This window comes from Lepisma saccharinum, chromosome 30 (genome assembly GCF_977018435.1).
Source record: "Lepisma saccharinum chromosome 30, izLepSacc3.1, whole genome shotgun sequence".
NCBI lineage: Eukaryota > Metazoa > Arthropoda > Insecta > Zygentoma > Lepismatidae > Lepisma > Lepisma saccharinum.
Window position 1 is genome coordinate 30654550 of NC_139258.1, and position 26895 is coordinate 30681444.

Here is a 26895-nt window from a genome sequence, read left to right on the forward strand (position 1 = left end):
TGCGTCAATTGTGGGAAAAAGGACAGCTTGCTCTGCGACGAGATTAATGAGCATTTCTACATTCTAATTTCTTCATATAGGAGAAGTATTTATTTTACACGAGTGCGCCCAACTAAGCTTATATTACATTTCTTGGATCTGAAGTGAAAGAAAGTAATAATTATTTTCCCACAATTGACGCATGTGTCACTTCAGATCCAAGAAATGTAATATAAGCTTAGTTCAGCGCTCTCGTGTAAAATAAATACTTCTCCTATATGAAGAAATTAGAATGTAGAAATGCTTATGAATGTCGTCGCAGAGCAAGCTGTCCTTTTCCCCACAATTGACGCATGTGTTCACGAGACGCCTCTGGTTTCACTAGAATTTATAACCGGTTAAAACCATAATGTTGTAGTATTATCGCCCACAAAAATTAGCCTTTCCATCTATTTTTCTCACCTCTATTTATTACATTTTTTTAAAAAATAATAAGCCCATGAAACGCGAGACCCCTTTGTCCACCCTTTGCTACGCCCCTGTTGTTATCATAATTCCTCCCATTATCAATGTAAACTGAAGGTCAGATATGAGGAGTAAAAAGAATAAACAAAGAAATAAAAATACATTCTCTGCAGTGATCTCAGGTCCGATTCCCTTTTAAGGCACCTTGTAGACTCATTCTGATCCAAATTTAAACTGTAGGTTCTGTTCCAATTAGCCTATCATGAGCATAAAGTGGATTTCTCGAGCCTGTTAAACGTAGTGATAAAAATACAGAACGAATGAGTCTTGAATATTACTAGACATGATAATATATCCAAAAACATGGCAGTTGGGAGGGGCGATCGCCCCTTTCGCGCTCCCCATGGATCTGTGCCTAGTCAGAGCCCAACAAGGGCTGGTACTCAAATACAAACACAACCCGCCAAGACACTGACTTCACTTGACTTGAGATGCGTACCTCTATACGTGATAGACCAGAGTATCGGAAGTCAAGTCCTTTCCACATTTGCAGCGGCTGGCAGGTTGGAAACGACAGGATTGGTGAAGTAGAAATGGAAATATTCAGTTTTCCTTTCAGGGCAAGTCTATACAAGAAACTAGTCAGGTGGTCGAAAAGGCTACTGGTGTAGCTCCTTCCAGTTCCAGCCAGCCTGCTGATTGTGCTGAGGGGTGAGATTAATTGATCTATCACTGCTACTCCTCAGTGCATGTAACTGGTGACAACAACATTTTGAGGGTAAAGTCATTCCAATCGGTTATCCTAGAGTGATGCATGATTGGTAAATCGAGTCCCATCGCCGCTTTATTGCTTTCTAGAAGATTGCAATTGACCCTGTGATGCTGGGTCAACACCAACAATCTATGGGTCCAGATCAACCTCTTAGCACTGAAATAGTAAGTTTGCTTGAACATATGGGTCACTATCATGGGGTCCGCTACTTTCAACTGCTCCCCTGCGCTTTGCGCCATGCCATCAAGTTGCACACTTTGTTCATTAAAGCCGAAGTTGGGGGTGATGTGATCAGTACCACACCCTGGCTGCCTTTAACCCCCCCCCCCCCCCAGTTCACTCCATGTACTAACTTTATATGATGCTAGGTTAGCACCGGAGCCGCTTGGATAGGTGGGGAAAAAAGTTCTCTCATGCCATGAATTGAACCTGGGTCTCTTGCATGGTACTTAACCCTTAGTTCGCCGCGCGGTCTGAGGAAAGTAAGCCCAGTGTCGCCGAGGCTTTGAGCGGGAAATTTGAATTCGTATACATAATGGAGAAAAATCGTAATAACTCTGGTGCTATGGAACCAATCTACTTCGGATAACTTTTGTTTTTCAGGTAATACATCAGTGCATGCAACCATGTAAAATTTGGATGCCCCAACCGCGGGGGGGTTACGGGCGGGGCTGCATCCCCCGAATTTCAATGAAAAAAGCATGAAAATGTGGAGTTTGACCCCTCTTCTCCAGCTACTTTGGGAAAAAAAAACGGAACTTTTGCTTTTTTTAAAAAAAGAATGGACCTTCCGCAACAGAATGAAACTTGATTCATGTTCGTGGGTGCAATACAATTTGAATAATAAGGCAAAACGTAAAACTCTAGCGAATTTTAGCCAATTTGCATATTATTCATAAAATTGTTATAACTGACACTATGGGACCAATCTACTTCGGATAACTTTTGTTTTGCAGGTAATACATCGGTGCATGCAACCATGTAAAACTTGGATGCCCCAACCGTGGGGGGGGGGGTCACGGGCGGGGGCTGCATCCCCCGAATTTCAATGAAAAAATCATAAAAATGTGGAGTTTGCCCCCTCTTCTCCAGTTACTTTGGGGAGAAAACCCGAACTTTTGCTTTCTTTCGTTCGCACTTGCATCTTGTGTAGCTACTGTGAATCTATTTCTTCCCTGTTGACTCGGCTCTTTGTGGAAATATGTTAGGAAGGAAACGATTGTGCGTTAGGGAAATCGATGAGCTGTTATGTGATACGAACTGTTTATGTTGAGGCCTTTCCTAACAGAGGAGGGAAGGGAGCCTTTGCAATCGTTTGTTTTGTCTATACTTCTGGATAGACGCACGCTTTAGACTCATGATTCTGGCTTCATTGCATTTCTAACATAGAGGCGACAGAAAGCTGACATAGCCAAACCTCATCCAATCCCCTCTCTCCTTGCTCCCCCCCCCCGCCACTACTTCAGCTGGATCACCAGGTCTAAACACAAAGAAGAATGTGTGCCTTATCAGTACTAAATCACAGCGTTGGAAGCTTGGAGGAAAACAGCATCGTAAATACCAAGCATTTATTGTGTCTGTCAACTGAAGAGCGAACACGTGTTTGGGTGAGCCCAAACACTTGACATATTCCGAGAAAGGAGGGGGGGGGGGTTGGAATTTTCGTAAACACGATTGCAAAACATGTTCTCGAACGAACTGTCAGTGTTTTAACCTCAATATACAAATATAAGTGTGGCAAACCCTCGATAATTGTATCTAAAGCTGTTTGTAACATATGTGTTACAGCGTCTACAAGGGGCATAATTTTTTTGTAACATATGTGTTACGGCGGTTAAACACCCTAAAGACTGTCTACCGTGGCGGATGGAGATGATGTGGCCGATTTTATATACAGTGTGTTTCAAAAGTCCTGCAGGATTCTAAAGAGCTATAACTTTAAAGGAATAGGTTTATTACAATGAAATATTGTTTTTTGGATCTTGTGTTTTGGTGCAGAGAAGGTTCCAAACAATGTTTGGAAAAACACCTCCAGCGGAGATAAGTATCCAGAGATGGTACAGAAAGTTTAAAGCTAAGGGAAGTGTAGCAGATTTGACACTTAGTGGGAGGCCAATGTGGTGGATGCAGTGCGGGAGAGCATGCAACGGAGTCCAATGATAAATCTCTTAACACTTACAGTGCTGGCCTCTAAGTCGCTTTCTGTCCCAAGAATTCTGACCATTTTCACTACTTTTTAAAAAATCATATCTCAAAAACTAAAAATGTAAAATATATGTTGAAAAGTTTGATTCTTCCTCTTTATTTTGTTATATGATATGTTGCATTAGAACCCCATTGCTACCTTGGACGTTTCATCATAAATGATATGAAATGTACTAAAAATAAAAAGTTGACAAGATTTATGACACGCAGTGGCGGCGATAGGGTCCCAAAACTAAGGAAGGGGGGGGGGCAAGATGCCAAACTAGGGGGTAAAGACAGTACATTTCCCTTTGTAGATAAGATTTAGCATAGTGCAGGGGCAAAAGTAACGAAAATGGGGGGGGGGAGGGGTGGCAACTGCAGCCGAATGTGTGCTGTGTGGAGAATGAGCATGAGAGCCACTTTGTGCACCGACATTGTTGGAAAAATTTCCACCTGAGATTACCTATTCCAGGTATCCTGCATGGCAGTCATATGGCCTTACCGACTAGACCATAGCAGCTCTTTGACTATACATACACAAAAACTGTAATTTTTCTTCTGTACATAATGCAGGGTTTGATGTATTTTCAATTACATTTGAAATAAAAATAAATTGCACCAGGTAGTCATAATTAAGAATTTCCCGTATTCAGAGCCCTCTGGAGCCTGTTTTAAGCAACATATTGTGGAGAAACTTGGTACAGAGGCTGTGGAGACAATGAGGAAGTGAACGACGATGAACAAAAAATAGTTCAAATCTTCACCACCAGGTGGAAATTAGCACTGTTGTTTAATTATTGATTTGGTTTATTTTACTTCGCTTTTGTGCCACTTTTGGCTAATTTCAAAGATGGGGATGAGTGATGATATGATGAAATTGATGAATGAACACTCACAAACAGACATGCCCAGGCCGGGATCCCTGGCATTATAGTGCAATGTGCTAACCATTCTGCCACGGGGGCTGGCAAATAAATGTGGCACTGAAATAGCAGATCAGAAGTCACACATGCAAAAATTTATTTTGAGTTCATGTCAATACAGCAGTGTTCAGTGATTCAACAGCAGGATGTTCACTGTGCACCATATTTCAGGACATTTCCACCTGGTGGAGAATATTTTAACTGCTTTTTTTTTGTCAGCATTAGCTTCCCCATTGTCTCCATAGAAATTTCTACTGTTTTCAAATGCCTTCTTCTGTGCACTATGAAATGTACTGAAAACCAATTGTAGGTCTACAGTACTTCAACAGTAGGGCTACTGTACTGGAAAAAACAATGTGAGTAATAATGCATAATACTTGCTACAATGTTATCGATTGATTGAGTTGATGTTTTAAGTCCACTTTATGCACAGTTAGGCTAATCAGGACTGGACCTACAGTTTCAAGTGGGATCCAAACCACTATGCACCTCTACCGGGTATTGTACCCTGGACCCCTTGATTACAAGGAGACAACGCTACCACTGTGCAATCGGGGAGGTTCGCTACAATATGTTATAAAATAATTTATTAACTCCAACAATAGATAGTTTCATTATTGACACCAAATTTTCAGTGATTTAGAAGTGCTTTGGAAAAACAGGACATGAACTGAATTTTTAGTTTCTCAAATGAAACTACTGTAAGAAATAACTCAATCTTAAAGCAGCCTAGTAGTTTCATATTAATTGTTTTTATTATCTTTGGCATGGAATTTCCATAGTTATTATTGTGTCAGTGTAATGCAATTACAGAAATGAGCAATCTTTTGTCATAATAGTTGACAGTGTTTATTGGTCTATCAAGCATTGAAGGTTAGGTCTTTGTTTAAACTAATTTGTTGCTGTTTTCGTGTGAATATAGGAAGAACAATATGTCAATTTATGTCTAAAACAGTATGTTTTTCAATTTTCTACAAGTTCGTTAACCACAATGAAGCTGTAATGTGTTCACTATATTTGATTTCTTTTGTTGTGTGAAAACATTCGTAAGTAACAAATTCCATATGCTTAACATATTTATTTTTGTTGTTTATACGATTTTTCCATCGAATTTTCAGTTATATGGATAATATTTTTTTTCATTACTGATAATACAAGGTAACCAAAATAGTTCTTGCCGTTCTTGACGTCCCATTAATCATGCGCTCACAGAGAGGAAACGAAATGACGCACGTGCCTGCCAAGTGATCGGGAGTTAGTCTGACCATCGACTGTCGGTAATACAGGCACGTTGCACACACACAGCAGTCATAGCTCGTCCAGTGTCGAAGAGAAATGGAGGTATCGAAGCAGCTTGTTCGCGTGTGTTTGTTGTATGACTTTAAAGTGGGCCTGTCAGCTGCCGCATCAAGTCGCCGCATTTGCCAGGCATTTGGGGAGAATGCCGTGAACGAACGCACTGCCAGGCATTGGTTCCAGAAATTCCGTTCGGGAGATGTGAGCCTTTCGGATGAACCTCACAGTGGACGACCACATGTGTTGGATGACGAGGCCCTGAAAGCAGCCATCGAGGAGGACAGTGGTCCAACGTGTGATGAACTTGCAGAAAGGTTCCATGTTTCCGCTGAAACAGTCAGACTGCACCTGCATGGCATAGGGAAGTCATACAAGTTAAGCAAGTGGGTACCCCACACATTGTCGGCAGCCGACAAGGAACAACGAGTGACAACTTGTTTGTCCTTGCTCACTCGGCACCTGAACACACCCATATTTGATCGCTTGCTCACTGGTGACGAAAAGTGGGTCCTCTATGACACTCCCAAGCGTACCAGACATTGGTTGTCACCACGTGACCCTGTTCCTCACACCTCAATACCACCTCTGCACCCACGAAAGGTTATGCTCTCTGTATGGTGGAATTGTCGGCAAGTGGTGCATTACGACCTCCTTCCACCTGGTCAGACCATCACTGCTGACCTCTACTCTCAGCAGTTGCAAAGGGTGCACCGTGCATTGTGGCAGAAGGAGCGGGCATTGGTGAATTGCAAGGGTGTGCTGTTCCTGCATGACAATGCCAAGCCACATGTGGCAAAGAGGACCCCGGAGACCCTTCAGCAACCTGGCTGTGAGACACAGTGCCATCCACCATATTCACTGGACTTTGCACCAACAGACCACCACTTCCGTGGGAGATCCTTCGCAAATGAGGGAGACCTGCAGAACACACTCGCGGACTTCTTTGCATCCAAGCCCGCCGAGTTTTATCACCAGAGTATTGTGCAGCTGCAGGAACGTTGGCAAAAGGTGTTGGATGCTGATGGAGATTACTTCGAAACCTAATGGTACGTACCATCCACTGTATTGCTCTTTGTTTATCACTGCTCTAGAACAGCAAGAACTTTTTTTGTTTACCTTGTAGTACTGTTTTCACATAGCAATATACTGAACACAATAAGATGTTAGTTGTACAATTATGTTACTTCAACAATGAAAGAGTACAGTTCAGCTACTTAAGACACAGTTGGACTACCAAACCCAGAGAAAACATTAGCAGTACAGTTCATCAACAGAAAACAGTAGGCGTTTCAAAAACACCTATTGATCTACTGAAAACAGTAAACAGAATTTTCAGTAGGGCTGTTGCATTCATCACTGAACTTCTCTGTTTATTAACATTATTGCGTTATGTACCACTTTTATATGAGGATGCAGTAGAGCCTATAGTAAAGTGCAAGGCTCCTCCAATCTCTACTTTGCCTATAGATGGATGTGATTCATTGAACCAAATAAATTGTTACTCTATGTACAGAAAAAATTTATTTCTAAATAATGCAACATTACAATACAAAGTCTTCTTAACAAGCAAAACTGGGGAGAAAAATCTATTGCTTTAACAAATGCAAGTATTTCATCAAAGTATACCATCTTCTCACATATCCCAGCAGAAGATCTGGCTGTCTTGCACTGGGATATTACAATTTAGTTAAGACACATATGTGATTCTGAACACGTTTCAACAATCCGTTACATCTAAATTGTCAATTCTAGTTGTTCAGTTTGAGAGTCCGTAATTCAAGAAATAAACTTGTCTAGTACGACTTGTTTTATCCCATATTTCCTGTAGGTTTTCTTCACAACAGCAAAGACAGTAAATATAAAATCCATAACATGTACAGAAAGGAAAAATGCTGAGTACATAGTTCCACGTTGTTATTTTGTGCAGATGTACACCATCTCTGCTCTCCATTGACGATTCAACAATTTACCAGTAGCTGTTGGAAGGCAAAATCCAGAAGGCAACTATATTGGAAATAAAACTCTTTACTATTTGAATATCCACATTAGTATGCACTTTGCTTATCCTATGAAGAACAGCCAAGGGACTTTAACATTGGAAAATTAACATCCCTTGACCATATTTCTCAGTAAGAAGTCCTGCAATGCAATACGTTCATCCTGAACACGCTCAGAAAAACAGAAAACAATAAACAGCAACAATATATATATAATTATACACTGAAGATGATCTATTGCAATGCTAGTTATCACAAATGAAATGAGCACAGTAATATTTACCAGTAAGTTAGATTTACCGAAAAAAGATAATGCTACTTTCTACTAATATTTCTCACTTTCTCTATCTTTTCTTTCCAATCATACTAAGGACTATATTTGTAATGTAAAAAAAAAAAAAGAAAGAATAAAACAAACCATATTTTATACATTATATGGTTGGTACTTATACATATGCAGTTCCTTAATTCTGAATACCACTTTTCAATTTAAGTATCTATGGTCCAATTTTAAATACAACTCCAATAATATGCACATTTTCATTATTATTCACACTTTGCTATTTGAGAAACACAATTTAATAATTTATTATTATGGATGAAACTACGACTCTTACCTCTACTGCCAAATACTCATTTTGAAAGATAAATAACACTCTAAACAGCTAAGGACTTGTATTAATTCTGAATGCTATAATTTGCATAGGAATACAAAAGAATAAATTACGTCAAAAAACGATATCACTGTGTAACAACTTATGAAAATCAATTTTTACATCACACTACAGAACAACATCAGGTTCACTGTTCAAAATCAATACCCCATATATATATGCTTTTTTTTCCACTCTTTTAAATAGCACCTATTAACTGTCAATACACAACCATTATCATGAATCACTAAATTACGCATAGAAACATCACTATGTAATTACAAGTACTACTATCAGATCTGAATTTATTTTATATATATAAATTGCAACTAGATCAATCTTAGCATGGTCAAAAAAATCACTAACACACAATAACAATTACTGAAAAAACTATTGTCCTCAAAATGTGAGTTGTTAGTTATACAAAGTTTACCCAAATTACCAGGTTATATATTGTAATGAAACTTACGGCATGGATGAAAGCTTATAAATTGCAAAACATAAAACCTACCATTTATTATTTTTTAAATTCATATGAGAGGCACCTGTCTCACAAGAACACAAACTTGGTTAATAAATAATTAATGAACAAATACTGTTTGGTGCATAGCTGGAGCTAATAATAAATATTTGGCAAATATATAAATACTTTATTCTGAAATTTTATTAGTTTTAGTAATAACAAGAAACTGCACTTTTATGTATATATATAAAAATGAAACTGTTTAAGGTAGAAAGGCAATTTCTGTTAAGAACGACCAAGAATATGAAGATTTTACTTGGCAATATCAATCAAGAGGCACTACTAGATATATTTACAAAAACTTTGTCTCTTTCAATTCCCGCAAAAACATTTTTATTTCCCTTAACAAAGATCTTACATTTCGATGCACAACAAGAAATTGTGTTTTGTGACAATGTACATTTTCTCCAAAAAATCTTCCAGTTTTCACACACACAAATGCATACCAGTGAACATAAACACACACACATACAAATACACATGCAAAAACCTGAAAAAGAATTTTGGAGCAAATACATAGAGAATTACATAGATTGTGCTTCTTCAGAAAAAAATGTACATATTATTCCTTACTTTGTCTTTAACCCAGAAACAAATAGATACAAGACCAGTCTTTCATTGAAAGAAGTTGTGACAACACTACTTTTACTGCACATTGTTCCCAACTTTTTTTTTATTTATACTTATTCATTTCCATAATTGCAAAATGAGTGTAAGTGAAGAAGTCTGTTGTATACCGGTAAATTAATTGCTGCAACAAAATAAGTTTTACTGTGATTGTGTGTTCAAGCTATTCCCATATTGTTTTATACAGAAGTACCGTTAACCAAAGCTTCCTTTGATTTAGATTCGGTTTTCTTGGAGGGTGGAGGTCTCTGGTTTCCGTTTCTATTTTTAGGTTCTCGTTGAGCTTTTGGGACACCTTCGGCAGCTGGAGTACCTTCTTTGCTGTTGAAGGCTGACTGATCACTAGGTGGCTGGGTTTGAGCACCTGCAATGAAAGAATTTTACTCATTAATATGTGTAAAGGTGAATTTGTGCAAAAATGTGGAACAGAGTGAGTTGTGTCTCATTTGTCACAATATCTGTATTTGCATATCAGGGCTTTCATTCATCTTGGGCATGTTAAAAAGCAGAATAAGTTTAAAGTGTGAAATCAGTTACGGCTGTTGGCCATTCCTTAAGGCCACGAGGGATAGGTTTCTCTGAGGCAGCTGTGAGCACTGTTGCCAACTTAGCTCTCTAAAGAGCCAGGTTTGGCTCTGTCGTGCACTCGTTTGGCTGTGAACTGGGGTGCCCACCCCCTGCCCCACTATGGTGCCATCACTAGCTCCCGCCCACATAGACCAACTTTTACCAAATATACCTCCCCAGCTACTTTTTTTTAAAGCACTATGGCTGACGTGAAGATGACATAATATTGTTATCCGGGAATATTTTATTTTCGATTTCATACGACCATCGGTGGATTATTGAGATGGGTTTTGCCGCCAGTTCTAGATGGTGAAAACTAAGAATAAATTGTCATCATTTCAAAGTTAACGGTAATAGCAGCACCTCACCTCCTCACCTTGACACCTAACATAACGGTAATAGCAGCATCTACCCCTTTCTCCTTGACACCAAAGGCCAGGGCACCATCTTCTGGGATTGTGAGGGCATCCTGCTGGCCAATTACCTCCACATGTGGTGCAATCATCAACGCCACATACTATATATCTCTGCTGAACAAACCAAAGGCGGCACTCAAGGAGAAGCAATGTGGAAAGCTGGCGAAAGGGGTCATCTTTCTGCAGGTCACTTCGTCCATCCATAAGGCACATCAAACAATGAACGAACTGGAGCAATCACGCTTCCAGATACAGGAGCATCATATTTCCCAGACTTGGCACCATCAGAGCATTATCTCTTTCCCAAATTAAAAATGGTTCTGAAGGGTACGTACTTTGATGGCGCAGATGCCATCATCAATTACACGGAGGCTTGGTTTACAGAGCAATCTTCAGACTTCTATTTGCAAGGTCTGCAAGCATTACAGCAGTGATGTAAAAAGTGCATTGTGTTAGGAAGAAAATATGTTGAATAAAACCACGAAGCACTGTTGGGCATATCCATGTCTTATAGGGGAGGCCACGAATTTATCCATCTACCCTTGTATGTACCTAGTCTGGCCATAAATACTGTTACACACTATTTTGTGAATAAATTGAATATGGTTCCAGAATTTTAAATGTTCTTTTAGTATGTTACACTTACATATATTACACACAAATAGCACCAATCAGTTTTCACAATGTACACTTTTCGCCCTCAAACGGGCAGGAAGTCTCCCTGGCCAGGAATCTTTTGCAGCACAGACGGTCTAGATGGGAATGTCCGCCCCTGCTGCTATCAAGGAGCACTTTCAACTTTAAATTAGAGGGTGTGCCTCTTCTTGCAGACAGTCCCCTCTAGCTCTGGGAACAGTTTGTAGTCCAAGGTACTGAGATCATGGCTATCAGATGGCCAATCAAAAGTGGAGATGAAATCGAGTACACTGGTCTCCAGTCACCGTCGCTTCATCCTTGCCTTATGAGCTGGGGCAGAATATTTCTTGAACATCCAGGATTCATTGTGAAACATTGTTTGTTTCAACAATGTCATGAGAGGGTCCAGCACACTTTCCACATACACTTTCGCACGGCTTGTAAGCCCTTTTCTAAAAAATTAGGCCTGGTGGAACTCTCATAGCTCACCCCCACCAAACCATGACTGAGGAGGGCTGGTGGCATCTCTGATTTTTTGGAACTCTCTCACAAACTTCTCGAAAGTTTGAGGCATACACTCGATCATTTTGGCGGTCACAGTGGTGAACAATTTCTTATCAGTGAAGAGAATCCTTCTATGCCCATTGGCAACGTACCGCTGCAGGAGCCGTTTCGATTTCAGTTCCCTCTGCTGCTTTACTTGTGTCGTCAGGAAATTTTCAGTACTCCACCGGTAAGCTCCAATTCCAAGGTCTTTCTTAAGTACCCTGAAGATTGATTGTTGTGAAATGTTCAGCTCCTGTGTCATTATCACTTGCTTCCGGATGCGATTTCAGCGGATGCGAGCCATCATTGCTTTAACAGCCGTCACTGATCATATGGTGTGAAGTCGACCAACTCTTGGGCGATCTTTCATGCTACCAGTATCAGTGAATCTCTGGATTGTCTGATACACAAACCTTTTGCTGATCTTCGTGATTTTCAGGGGCTGGAAAATCTCAGCGAGTGACTTCTCAACCATATACAGAGCAATTACGGCTACTCTGTTTTCATATTCGCCCCACTCCATGCTAAGCACAACAAGATACACTCTTGCTCTTTCACAGCTGAACACACAATGGTCAGGAGTGAACTTCAGCATAATCATGGTTCATGAGCCTGACTACCGGATGTACAGTCCAAGCCAAAATTTTGTAACAGTATTTATGGCCAGACTAGGTATAACACAGACAATTATCTAGAATTTTTGAACCTGGCATTCACACAAACACACAAATAAACAAATAAATGAACATCTGTTTCAATGGTTTCATTTTAAAAAAACTTATAAACTTCACATTCTGCATTATCATCATCAATTTTCATGCAATGTACAATTTTTGCTTCATTACGGTGCATGCTATGGAAAGGAGATATGACACTATTAATAGGTATGGGACAGATTAATTGGTACACTATTCGTATTGACCAATAACAGGCATATTCATTGTATTGGTTTCGGTAAAAATCTATTTGTATTTTTCTTATTTTGAATTTCTTTCTTCGTGACTTTTGGCAAATGGTGAAAGGAATACTCCAGACCAGGCCAGTACTTGAACTCAGATTCTTCAGCTTCCAGATTGAGAGACAATCACTCAAAGCTCTCGACCACCAAGGCAAACAACACACAATATGGGGAGCAAAATTTTGTAATTGTTTCTGTGAATATAAGTGCATAAATCATATACCATGGTTATGTAAATTTTTAAATGCCCAAAATTATTTTTTCAAGGAAAAAATCCATGCCAGTCATGGTTACACATTCATTAATCAAAGAGATGGATGGGAAGATCTTTGGTTATCGGTAAATTCTATTCAGTTTGGTATTGGTTAAAATTTCTAATAGGTACCTTATTATTACTGTTAAAGAAGCTGATTGGAAAATCTTACCTTGATCTCCAATATTGTCATAACCATCTCGGTAGGCCCCTCCATCCACCACACTTGTATGCTCACCAGAAGGTGTTTCACTGCGATGTCTAGGCCTTCGTCGCCGGCGTCTGCGTCTAGTGCGTGACCCTTCCACGCTTGAAACAGACTCTGTGTCGAAAGTAGGAATGTGTTTGAATCTATCTAAAGGTACCCACATTCATACATAAAAGTTATGAAAAATTGCATCCTGTTATTGCACCTCTTTTTGGACTAGTTAGCCACACTGCCTTTGCTCGAGAAATGTGTGGGACTGTTTACCCGGAAATATCACAATGCAATAAGCTACCCAGGATGCATGGAAACTACTTCAAATGTACTAGAGTTGGGACTGATCAACTGACATGCTACTGGTACGAGTTGATAACAGTATATACTGCAAAGTAGTCAATAATATTACTGACATTTCTACAATTGGGCATACAATTCTGACACTTTGTTACTGTTTTTATGAACACAATTCACAGCATCTCAGTGGCTGAGGGTTCAGTTCATGATTTTGCCACCCAAGGTTCCGAATTCAACTTCTGGCCTGGACATACGTATTCCTTTCATCAATCTCATTTAATCATCATTCATCCTCATCACAGTGATTAAAAAAGAGGTAGAAAAGCAATAAAGTACGAAAATTACACATAAAAATATACATCAAAATACATACACAACCAGGGTATATGAATTATGCCTTTATGTTTACAAAACAATAACATAACAGAAGAGTATTGCACTTAATTATAGGTTCATTTATTTACAGAAATATTGATAAAATTTATACACCAACAAGTCTGCACTGGCTAATCCTGATAAACAGCCAATTAAGATGTTCCATCTCTACAAAATATAAGGGTCAGTCAGTGGAAAACAGACCACCTCTTATATCTTGACGTGTAGAGGCTGCGGCTCCACGGAACTCCTGCCACTGGAAGGGGGTTCCGTTGTCGTCCAGTAGATGACAGTTGTGTTGCAGGCTTGTGTGCAGCAGTGTGAGTGTGAGCTGTGTGAAGTGCAGACGTGCAGGGACTTGCTGCCAGAATACCATGGAGTTGACGGCAGTGTATGGGAACTTTGTTTATCTCTGTCGTCCAGGGTGGTGGTGTTGCATGATAATACACGTCCGCATACGGCCAATGTTGTCCGGGACCTGTTACACAGATTTCAGTGGAAAACACTCCAGCACCCACCTTATATCCCGGACATGTCCCCACGTGATTATGCCATATTGATGAGCTGAAACTGGCATTGCATAGTCACTGGTTCAACTCAAATGCTGAGGTGAAGGATGCACTGAGTGATTGGTTGTTGCAGCAATGCCCACCTTCTACAGGGCTGCCAATGACCTATTGCCAGGACGGTGGGGCAAATGCCATAATGCCTATGGAGATTACTTTTAAGGTGAGCACATAGTTTCATAGTTATACAGGGTAGCCTGTTCTCCACTACCTGACCCTTATATATCTGAATCTTAAGACTGCCTTCGAATTTTAATATTTTTCAACAATAAAAAGACCATGCTTGTAAGCACAGCAGTAATATTCGAGAGAGAAGAGTGGTTTAGATGCCATATTAATGCTTATTTTCACAACAAACACACAGAAGGCAAGATGTTCACGTTTGAAATTTATGCATTTTTACACAAACATTCAGATAATTTTTAATACCAATTTTTATGTTTTTTATGCATACTAGGATGGGACAGATTCATCGGAACACCATCAGTACTGAAGTGTATCATAGCACTCTACGATGAAAACCTTACAGTAAGCGTTCAAAATGGCAGCCCCCCGTGACAATGCAGGCAAGAAGCTCTGTTGCATATGCTCTAATATCCCTGGAGTCATTCCCCTGATCTGACCCACTCGATTTTTCCTTGTTGGTCATATCAAAAGTATTGTCTACACAACACTGGTAGAGAGTGAGAACTGCTGGGTAAGAATCCTTGCTGCCCGTGATATCGTCATAACTCCACGGATGTTAGAGTGAATTTGACACAGCTTCTTGCGACACTGTCAATCCTACATCGACACTGGGAGCCACAATTTTGAACACCTTTTGTAACGTTTTCGTCGTAGAGTGCTATGATACACTATAGTAATGTCTGTATTAAATCTACAAGCCACATCTTTCACTTGTTTTGGCTTTATAACTTTTTAATGACATATTCGCAAACCAGGGTTTCCTTATCTCATATAGGTACTTAGGTCAGTCTCCATCCACCCTCCCAGTTTCAATCAAGGTCACGGAAACACCCTCTATACACTTGTTTTATACAGTTTTTGTTGTTGATTTGTTTTAAGTCCACTTTATGCACTGTACCTACAGTTTAAAGTGGGATCCGAACCACTATGTGCCTCCACCGGGTTTTATATGGTAAATGTCTACATACTCTGTTTTACTTGACAAGTCAAACCCTATTGCTATCATCGGGTTACTTACATTATTTATGGAGGTGAATGAACCATACAAGTTGTTTAGCATTTTGGTCTCTTGCAAGATCTGCAAAAATGCCACGCAAAACACTTTCATAGAGTCTAATTATCCTCGAACTTTATGCAAAATTCAAAGTTAATTTTTATTTTGTACTAGTTTTGTGTGAAAAAGTGGATTTTGTGAATATTCATATGGAACAGGAATGTACCCATGAAATGCAAGAAGGTAATATATAACACATAGTATGTGCCAATAATTATGTATGGAGCAGAGACTTTGACAATGACAGAGACAGGCAAAAGAAAGATGCAGGCAGTGGAGATGAAATTTTTAAGGAGTATATTGGGGAAGACTGGAAAGGATAGGGTAAGGAATGAGGAGATCCGACAGACAGTGGGGGTGGTGAAGCTTCAGGACAATAGATCAGGCAGAGATGAGATGATTCGGACAAGCTGGCTGCAGAAAGACTACCAGTAAGAGCATACAGTGCACAAGAAGTGGGAATAAGGCCAAAGGGGAGACCAAGATGTCGGTGGAAAGAGAGAAACGGTGGAAGACCAGAGGAAAATGGAGAGGCTTGACTTCTATGCTGACCCAGCCAGAGGCAGAAAACAGCAAAGGATGACAAAATGGAGTAGAATATTTAGAAACTAATATTAATCAATAGGAGTATTGGCATCGGTAACGGCATCAGTTTGAGATAGTATCGGCTCAGCTCTAGTAAATTTATTATGTATCTACAGACAATTCTAGAAATTCTCAATCTGCAGACCCTTATGTATGTTTGAATAGTAAGCAAATGAATTATGAACTTTATTTACCTCGATCCATGCTAGCAACACTAGAGACTTCCTGGCTGTCAAGAACGGTGTCTTCCTCATCTGTCATTCTTCGCCTATCATCCCGTCTGTCTCTACGCTGGCGTGGAGGCAAGTCATGAACACGCTCATCTATAGTGTCGGGAGTTTGATGGCGGGATGCTGAAAAAATGAAAATAAAAATAGTTGGTTTTATGTAGCCACATTTTATATATGTATATGTACAATCACCAATTCTAATACATGTATATGTTCTACAACAAATACAGAATTCTATACCTTATTTACCATCCATGTATAAAGATAATCTTTTAAGCTTGTTCCAAATGAACAGTCAGGTACAATTCCATTATACTTCTATATCACAGACAACCAATAACAACTGACATAATTACTTAATCATAATGCGAAGACTGAGATGTGTGATTAGTCAATACACTACAGTTGGTCAGGTGCTTTAACACATTTCTGTAAATGCTGACAAATCTAAGTGAAAAATGAAAAGATTATCTCGGACTATCGACCCGAGTTTTGGAAAAGGGGAGATGAGAGTGACGTTAGCTCTCGAAAGCTTGAAATCTTTTGCACAACTCACCTAGTCAATAGCCCGAGAGAATCTTTTCATCAATTGTTACGAGGAAAGCTTCCATACTTACCTAATTGAAAAATATTACACATTAAATAGATGAAACTTGTGTAAATACACTTAAGTTGGAACTCATTTAACCTGTGTTATATGTTCAGTTCACTAAATGAATTTAACCCTTACAAGACTAAATACATAGAATATGGGTGCCCATTTCTGAGCTCTGTAATAAACATTACGTAGCCAAATTATCATATTTGGTGCCTACTAATTATAATATCTACAGTCCATAGTCTATAGGGGCTATCCACGAGTAAACAAAAACATATCGACCGGCACAATCGATTGTGGAACTGTAGCATAACAACTTCCAGTTCACGGCAGCGAGGTAATTCAAGCACATACTTGTGGCATTTCTTCTTGTTTTGTATACCGGATGAAATGGATCATATAAAAGCACTTGACGATGAGGAGAATAAGAGATGTCAGGGCAAAGTAGAGGTATTTCCATATCAATTGGATGAGCAACTAGGAAATAATACGGCATTATTCCAAGATGAGATCCATTTGCTGATCGTCGTTTCATTGGCAATATTTGTAGCCTACATATTTAATAGAAAGTAATTTTTCCTACAGAGCGAGAGTGCTTAAATGCATACATTTATGTTTTAAGTGAAAAAGTGCGAGATGTACGAACATATAAAAACCGGAAAAAGGAGATTTTTCTTCTTCTTTCTTCAGTCAGGGCGAGTCAGAGGGATGCGGTAATGCACACTTGCTGGTTTCGTTTCCGTTTGAACGCAGAAATACAAAACGCTCATTGTTATTTTAAGTCAATTTTCTGCTATTTGTGTTAAACATGACGATGAAGATGAATAATAAACTGGAAAAATTAATGATGGGACAAACACAATGACACACCATTGCCTCACCATGGTGTTCAAACCTAGGACCTATTCTCTATCAATGTTGATTTTATTGATTGAGTTGGTGTTTTAAGTCCACTTTGTGCACAGTAAGGCTAATCGGGACTGGACCTACAGTTTAAAGTGAGAACTGAACTACTATACCTCCACTGGGAATCGAACCCGGGACCCCTGGATTACAAGGCAACGATGCAACCACTGCGCCATCGGGGAGGCACTCTATCTATCAATGTTGAAAAGATTTCCATTGCAAAAGACGAAAATTAATAATAGTACCCGCACTTAATTTTCTGGCCACACAAAAAAATATTTCCTCTGGTTGCACACACACAAAAAAAAATCTGGTTACACAAAAATTTAATACAGTTCGTGTGTACTTCAAGAACGTAACATGTAACCTATCTGACTATGACCGAGCATGTTTTGAAAGGAAAAGTAATATTTTTGCTCATATCACTAAAACAGAGAAAATCTAGATTTCAATGATCTCTCTTCTATCTCGAATGAAGTGCAAGGGGTGTGGGATGCAAAATTTTTGGTTGGGAAGGAAACAGGATGGGGTATTTTTAAAGTCCTGACGTTCAAAACGGGAAAAATAATGGTATTTCCCGACTAAATTGGGAGATTATGGGAGCGGAAAATATTCAACATTACCCGATACTAAAAAAAAATGTTAATTACACACACAATTTCACCCTCGGGTGATGATTTATTTTGCATTTCTGGAATAAAAACTGCTAATTTCAATAAATTTCGGACATTTAGTACAAAAAAAAAAAATATATGTAGGGAATAAACTACTTTTAAACTATCATTTTTTCCGAAGTCTGGGTCGAAATGGGATTTTTTTTTCAGGTCCCGACTTTTTGGTTTTCTGCACATCCATTGTCATTACTGCGGAGTCTACTCCTGCTAATGGGCTTCCAATTTTCACGCCTGACAGTGACAGCTTGAATGCAATAATTTTGGCACCTAGATCTCGAGGAAATGGATGAAGAGAGATCTGTGAACGATTATTTAGCCCTGATCATAGTTTACATCCTCCTTGTACACACCCATTCGTTCCTTTCATACATGACACAATCTCAGCTCCCTTTAGCGGTATGTTGTGAGCCTACCAACCGGAAGTTGTTGTGCTACAAGTATGGCGTTCGCGCGAAGGTACTTCCTTACGGTGGATAGCCCCTATAGAACTCATGAAATGCATCACAATCCATATTTGGATTCTTAAAGATATTTCACCACAGTGGAGGAGTGGTTAGCATCATGCACTGAAAATGCACAGGTCCCAGATTTGAACCCTGGTCAAGGCATGACTGTATCATCGTAACTGTCCCATTTTCAATTTCATCAGTTCATCATTCATCATCATTGTGATTAATCCAAGAAGTAGAAAAGCAATGTAAAATAACCAAAATAGAATACCGATGTCAGAGGACTTTGTTTTCCACTAATTTATGTGATATATTATTATTATTTTGCAATACATGTATATTATAGCTGCTGCAACACATTGCTTGATATTTGTTTGGTTTCTTAAATGGAAAGTGACCATTCCATTTTCTGCAAATCTAAGGATCCATGCATTGTTGAAAATCTTATCTATTATTATCAGTTCACCATCCTTGAACCCATCACAACTATGCACGGATATCTTCCATTACAAGTAGAAATAATAATATAAATACAATCCATGCAGTGGTCATGAGTTCACAGAATTTAGAGCACAGAATGATAAGTGTTCGAACACTAAGTACATTGCAGATTTGACTTAGCTACCAAAATGCAAATAGAAAACATAGAGAATGCACATTGCAGGTAGAAAAAACATTACTGTTAAATTACTTGTGCATTCTGCTTGCCACATTTATATTTGGCTTCTGTACGCTAGGACACAGGTAGGTGATGCACCACTGAAAAGTTGGAGATAATAGAGCCTAGGGTCAGAAAAGCCAGTACACTGAAATAAGGAGCACTGCCTCACTTAGATGTGGATGCAACCATCTGGATGATACCTTTCCTGCTTGCGGGATTGGATGGGGAAGCTCTATTATCTGGCCTGCATGATCAACTGACCTGAATCCACCCAATTTTTTCATTTGGGGACATCTCAAATCACTTGTTTAAAAGACCACCAGTGGACATGGAATTAGTTGTGCGTGATGTGATTTGCAATATACAGGGATATTTGAAATTTCATTTGATTAACTGTAACTTCAAGTTGAAGTTGTTTGTCCATAAGGATTACATGGGAGTCTATAAATAATTATTTATCATATTTTTACACATCATATCTATCTTAATAATAAAGTTTAAAAACCGCTTCCACTTGCAACATGGAGAGAAATTTGTACTCCCTTGTCCTATGTTTTGCTTTTTTAGTAGCAGTACCCATTCCGATGATCTTGAAATAAATGAATGCCTGGTGCGAAACTGTCACTTTGCCTTAAATGAGACTGGTGATTTCCTGGACTTCCCTCAGCAGCCCTCTTGTTATGTTGCACCTGTTCGTGTGCATGTGGGTCAGTAATTCCCTGGTCATTGGATTCAGTGGGAGGGGGCAACTGAGTGGCTACATACTCACAGGATTTAACTCCGGTAAACTTATTTCTTCTGGTTAGGGTAATATAAAAAGTCAAGTTTATGCAACTTCAGGAAGAGACGTGGAACAGTTGCAGGAATGCAATGTTCTTGTGTGCGACTCCACAACCAGGTTCATATGGACTGGGAACGATGTTTGCAGATGCATGTAAATGTAAAAGGACAGCATATTGTGCATGTTCTGTCAAGTGCTGTTCATACCTAATGTAACATATCACACGCAATAACTTGAAAATGATTCAAGATACCTTAAAATGGATGAATTCAAGATGAAAGGTGGGGGTAACATGCATCAAGGATGCAGTACTACGTAGATTTCCTAGATATTGCATATGCTTCCATTCACCTCCAGCAATAACTATAGAAATTATACGGGTGGTTCCATACATTTGAATCACCCTGCATATTTTAATGTTAAAATACACTATGCAAGTTTACTACAATTTCCCCTCAAAAAATTCTTCTGCATTACATAATTACTTAAATTATTTCATACAGCTTAATATTTTCTAAATATTTTATTACCCAAGACTTTCAGGGAATCAAATATTTACCTTCCTTAGGAGTAATAAAATATACATTATAGTAGTTTACTAGTTGAAAATTACTTATGACAATTTCTGGAGTTCATTTTCATGTCATCTACTTAAGTGATAGCATGGCGACATCTAACTTCCTGTGTGATAGATTGTGCGAAGGCACATATCAAGAAATGTATTTCAAGAGGAGGTGCTTGCAGGCTAACAGTGTGTCTCACAAACAATAATAAATATTATTAATGATGATAATTACAGCACAAAATATAAAAATAGAGATATAATAGTACAGTGGAACCCCAATTTTACAATTTCCACTTTATGCATTCAATCTTGCTGGTCCCCTGAAAAATGTAAAATCAGGATTCCACAATTTCCTCCATTATGCATTCAATCTTGATGGTCCCAGCATAGAAGAATGTTAAGAAATTCTCCTCAATTTTACATTCTCTCCCATTTATTTTTTTTTCAGCTTGGTCCCCTGAAAAATGTTGAACTGCATATATTTATTATGTAGCTTTCCTCCTCTAAAGACCAAGAAAATGTGTATATAAAAAAATCTATTGTATGAGAAAAAATAAATTATGCATACACTGACAATATAGAACTGATTCAGCCCAATCAAAACTCATTTTCATGTACATTTGATGGATATAAATATGCTTCATGTTACAACAAATGGCATACAAGTATTTTGCTTATATTATTGTTGAAACATTCATTTAAATTTTATTAAGCTAAAAATCCTATTGTTACTTCTTGTCAACTCTTTGAAGAGGAGGATCAAGATACCTGGATCACCACACGATTGTATCTGGAAGTAAATTCTTTGTAATAGATTTTGAGTGAAAAATTGGGTAAGTGTAATTAAAAGAAAAGCCAAGCGAAGAACAAGGACAGACTTGTTTCTAAGTCCTCTAATGGCTGTTAGAACAATCAATTTAGAGATAGCAACAACCTTTCACATGGAAAGACATATGGTATGAGTCAGACATTGTCATATTGTGTTACCTGGATGCTTGCTGCATGCCAAACATCATTAAAACGTGCAGAATTCAATAAGATTAGTTACACTGAAGTAACAAATGGTATGTGAAGCAGTGCAAATAGTTTTTCTTCTTCTTTTTTAAACAATTATGAAATAAGTAACAGCCAATTTCGTGCCCACCTGCACCGATTTCACTGCACAAGATTCCAAGTTACAGTTCTGACCTGGCCATTTCTTTTTGAATGTCCCTTCTTCAATTTCATATAATCATTATTCATAACCATCATCTTAGTTAGACTAAGAGACAGAAAGGTAACACAGATACAAAAAAAATAAAATAAATAAATAAAGTTAGTAGCATGCAGTGCTCGAAGTGTGTGTTTGGGGGGGGGGGACTGGGTGGATATATATCTGATAAGAAAATTTACACAAAGCAACCACCTCCCTTATCTCATTGTTACCATGTTAAACAAAGGAGACCCTTCCCCCAACTAGCACAGCTTAAGACAGCATTCTCCTACCAAAAAAAAAAAAATATCACTAAGCTGTCATACCCTGAAAATAGAAGCACAGGGAACTTTAACCTTAAGTGGACGGGAGCCTCTCCTGCATGTAAGCCTCTATGGGTGAGAACTTTTCAAACTTGTGTGCTGGATTGCCCTGTAGCTATATTGTATACTGCAACTGATGAGTGGTAGTATAGCCTTTAGCATGTGTTTCTAATATATTTGTATAGAATACACAGGGTGGCTCAACAAGTCACTTAACACCCTCGGTACAAGGCCACTGCAGCGCCCAATGTGGAAATGGTGATGACCAATCGTTGCCAGGCCAAGGGGGGAACCACATTGACGCCACCCGCATGGTCGGTGGCCATCTTGATGTCCGCCATCTTGAATTCAACTTCAGAATTTTAAATGGGAAGTGGGTGATATGAATTTTCACGAGAAATGCAATGGTGAAGGTTTTTTTGATGTATCTTTAACCAGTAAAAAGTTATGACTGAATTCTTGTACCAATTTGCTCCTTTTCGGAGTGTTAGAAAAATGCCTTAAAATTTGTTTAGCGCATTGGTAACGCATCAAGATCAAAGTGACATCTAGGGAGAGAACTTCTCATGCCATTGTACAAGATTTTAATTGGATACATCCATGAAGAGCTGTGCATTATGAATGGTTGTCGCGAACAATTACCAGTGTGACGCTTCCATTAAATGAAAAGTCCTTCACAGTGACAAGGCTAATGTTTATGTTCATAAACAGAATATTCGATGCTTTTTATCTGATAACCCATTTTCGACAGATCAAAGCTGAATGGTTAGTGCTGGTAAGTTAATGGTGTGGTGTGCTGTGTAGAACACGATTGGTTAGTCAATTTTCCATCAACGTAACCTTAAATGCTTAGGGCTACTTGGATTTGTTAAATAAACAGGTTTCTTCATCCTTGCTTATGGAAGAAGGTACTTTTCACAGAGTTTTTTTCAATAGGGAGGAACACCAGAACACTATGGGAACATTGTGAAGCAGTTTCTGTCCAAAGTTAGTTATCAAATGACAAGGGTCACATATTCTGTTTATGAACTTCCTTATGAACATAAACATTAGCCTTGTCACTGTGAAGGACTTTTAATTCAATGGAAGCATCACACTGTAAATTGTTTGCGACAACCATTCATAATGCACAGCTCTTCGTGGATGTATCTGATTAAAATCGTGTGAAATGGCATGCGAACTTCATCCCTTCTCTCGATGCATTACCGATGCGCTAAACAAATTTTAAGGCATTTTTCTAACACCTCGAAAAGAAGCAAATTGGTACAAGAATTCAGTCATAACTTTTTAGTGGTCGAAAAAACCTTCACCATTGCATATCTCGTGAAATTCTAGCCTGATTCGATATATCATATCACCCCCTTCCCAATTAAAATTCTGAAGTTGAATTCAAGATGGCCGCCGACCGCGTGGGTAGCGTCAATGTGGTTCCCCCTTGGCCTGATAACGATTGGTCATCACCATTTCCATGTTGCCTGCTGCAGTGGCCTTGTACCGGGGGTATTAAGTGACTTTTTCAGTCACCCTGTATTATCAAAATATCCCTCATCACCTTGTTATTTTATTACAACCATGCATAGGCGCCGACTCCATGGGGCTTGAGCTCCCCCCAATGTTAACGATGTGGGGGTAGAGCCCCCCAAATAATTTTGCTTAAGAGGATCTAATGTTTTATTTTGCTGTGCTTGTAAAGTTTACTCTGAATTGCACCACATCAACTTAACTTTAAATACACATTTGAAATGTTCTAGACTAGATCATCACCTTTGGGGGGCTGAGACCGCTAAACCATCAACTTTGGGGGGGGGGGGGGGGGCTATGACCAGAGACAGCAAAACACATGACTTATTATTAGTATATACTAAGTATGTAATGGGGCTGTTCATTGCCAAACTATTCCGGTGGCGGCGCCACCCCTGTTGTGTCCCTAAATAATTTCATTTGGTTGCCCAAAGCTTTACATTGGAGCACGATGGGATGGCTATTCAAACGTTATTTTCAATGAAGGTAAGCATTTCTCGTGTAAATTGATAATAAAAATGGGTTTAGCAAAGCTTAAAGATTATGTAGCCAGTCATAAGTTTCCGAAAATTACATTCTCCTAAACCTAAGAATTAATATATTAAAGCGCAACGGAATGGTTGTGAAAATGAGCTAAATATAGTACGTTTATGCACAAAGAACTCTAAACTTGACGTCATTTGGGTCGTTTCTAGCTGCTATGGGTCGAAAATACAAAAATTTAAATTTTTACACTATGCTTAGTTAGCTGATTGCGAGCATGTGTAATTCAACGGTGGGTAGGAATCGAAGAAACTCCCAAAATTATAAAGAAAAATATATTAAGTGCGTAAACGCATGATATATATTATTATACACTACGCCCTATCCGATAATTTAATAATAACGTATGTTTCATTGTATTAAGCAGATATTCTCCCGTCATATTTTTGTCTTTCTTCTTCTTTGTAACAACAATTTTAAAATTATAATTCCTGTAAATAAGATAGTCCTAGAGGTTGCAAAACATGATACAGAAGAAAAAATATTTTTGTAATAACTATTCTTGATGATAAATGTGTGTATATAAAACAAAGGACCATATTTATTAGCTACAGTAGAGCGTCGATTATCCGAAGTAATTGGGGGACATGGGTGTTCGGAAAACTGGTTTGTTCGGATAATCGAACTGTACATGTTTATTTGCCAAAAAGAAGTACTGTACAGTAAATTTATTCATAAAAACAGGCATCTCTTTAAGTATGTATTACAAAGTAACGTACAAAGGCAACTTTAGTAGGAATATATAGTATGTGGTACAGTTTATTAAACAAAAATATGTACATATTACATACGCATTTTGCATGAACAATACACACAGTACACAAAATTAACGTTTAAAAAAATCCTTTATTTTGGTCTGTCTAAGCAAGCCTACACGCTTACGAGCAGCTAAGTCACGTACTTTTTTCATTACAGATATCTGAAAGTGAGCGAGTACACAGTTCGGTTAAGCGGTCGTTCGGTTGACCGACGTTCGGTTAATCGACGCTCTACTGTATGTGGAAAAATATATCACGTGAAAAAAAAAAGTCAGTTATTAAAAACAACTATAAAAATAGAAGTACAGTCGTGCAGAATTATTCTTTACTGGATTCTCAACAATAGATCACGTAAATTGTAACAATTGCAAGTGACGTAAAAAGTGCTGTGCAAATTTTAAGGCTTCTTTGAGTTCCGATATCTTTTCTGTTGTTGACGATCGTATTTTCAAAAGTCTTACTCTTACAGCACTGATAATTCCACTATCATGTTCAGACATCATTTCTGAGGTTAAGATGATATTAAACTTGCAATTTAATGTAATAGCAGCACGTTCGACATCAAATTTCCCATGCATTTAAATGGGTGAACAATTGCCGATCAAAAGCGTGGGGACACAACATGGCTGCTGCCACCTACAATAGTTTGCTTTGACCAGGGCCATTATGAGTATTGTTAAAATTTTTACTAAAAAGAGTTTCAAAAGACAATGTGCATGAACTATGGTAGTGGTTGGGACGTTCGGGCTACAAATGGCTCTCACATGACATTCAGAATGAGATCATTGACATATTAGGGAGATCTGTTTTGCACTTTGTGGTAGCAGATATTAAAGGTCGGGAATATTTTGCTATTATGGTTGACGAAACTTGTGACATATCCATCCGTGGACAATTAATATTCTGCATTCGAACTGTGAATAAAAATTTTCATATTTTTGAGGAATTCATGGACTTTTATGAGATTCCAAACACTGAGGCCAAAACTTAAAAAAGGGAGAGAGTGAGTCATTCATTAATTTATTTCAGTGATCAGACCCCCCAATAATTCTGACAAGTCGGCGCACCTGCAAACATGCGACTGTATTTGTGGTACACACCCATTCTCTCTCTCTTACTCTCTCTCTCTCTGTGTGTGTGTGTGTGGGGGGGGGGGGGGCACATGCATGCATACGAGGGAGAGATATTGAGAAATGTTTACTTGAGGCAGATAATACAAAATAATCATGAAGCGTGTAACCACTACACCAGCATATCTCAAATAAGGTCATTGAAGGCATCATGTTTTGAGTATCAGTCTGGGCAGAGATGTTCTTGTCCCTTCATCAATTTCATTGATTGTCATTGTCATGATTAGCCTAAAAAGGCCAAAAAGCAATGTAAAAAATGAAATTAAACCCTACATACTGTAGTTCATCAATCGCATTCACTTCCCACTAAATATCTAACCAAACCCATCATGCATTGTTATAGACTTATTTTTCACAATTTTGTATTAATTGGATTCAAAATTATCCTTGTAGCAATTTTTGAGTTCTCAGATCCACACATTGACAAGAAGTTACATATTCTGAAATATGTATGTACTGTATGTCTGGTACATAATATAATACTAAACTGAACTCTGTAGT

At 38.6% G+C, this 26895-nt stretch overlaps 1 protein-coding gene across 6 annotated transcripts in view; it reads right to left on the reverse strand.

Annotated features, from left to right (window-relative positions):
- Nucleotides 1–7130: 7130 nt before the first annotated feature.
- Nucleotides 7131–26895, reverse strand: part of Fmr1 (synaptic functional regulator FMR1) — a 143363-nt gene continuing 123598 nt past the window's right edge. For 5 of the 6 annotated variants that reach the window (XM_083115480.1, XM_083115483.1, XM_083115482.1 and 2 more), the window contains 3 exons: nucleotides 16258–16416; nucleotides 12971–13120; nucleotides 7131–9786 (listed from right to left, as the gene is read on the reverse strand). In XM_083115480.1, coding sequence (XP_082971606.1) covers nucleotides 9602–9786; nucleotides 12971–13120; nucleotides 16258–16416 — 494 coding nt within the window. In that variant the 3' untranslated portion in view covers nucleotides 7131–9601. The remainder of the gene's footprint in view (nucleotides 9787–12970; nucleotides 13121–16257; nucleotides 16417–26895) is intronic. The other variant, XM_083115484.1, reaches the window with a different exon arrangement.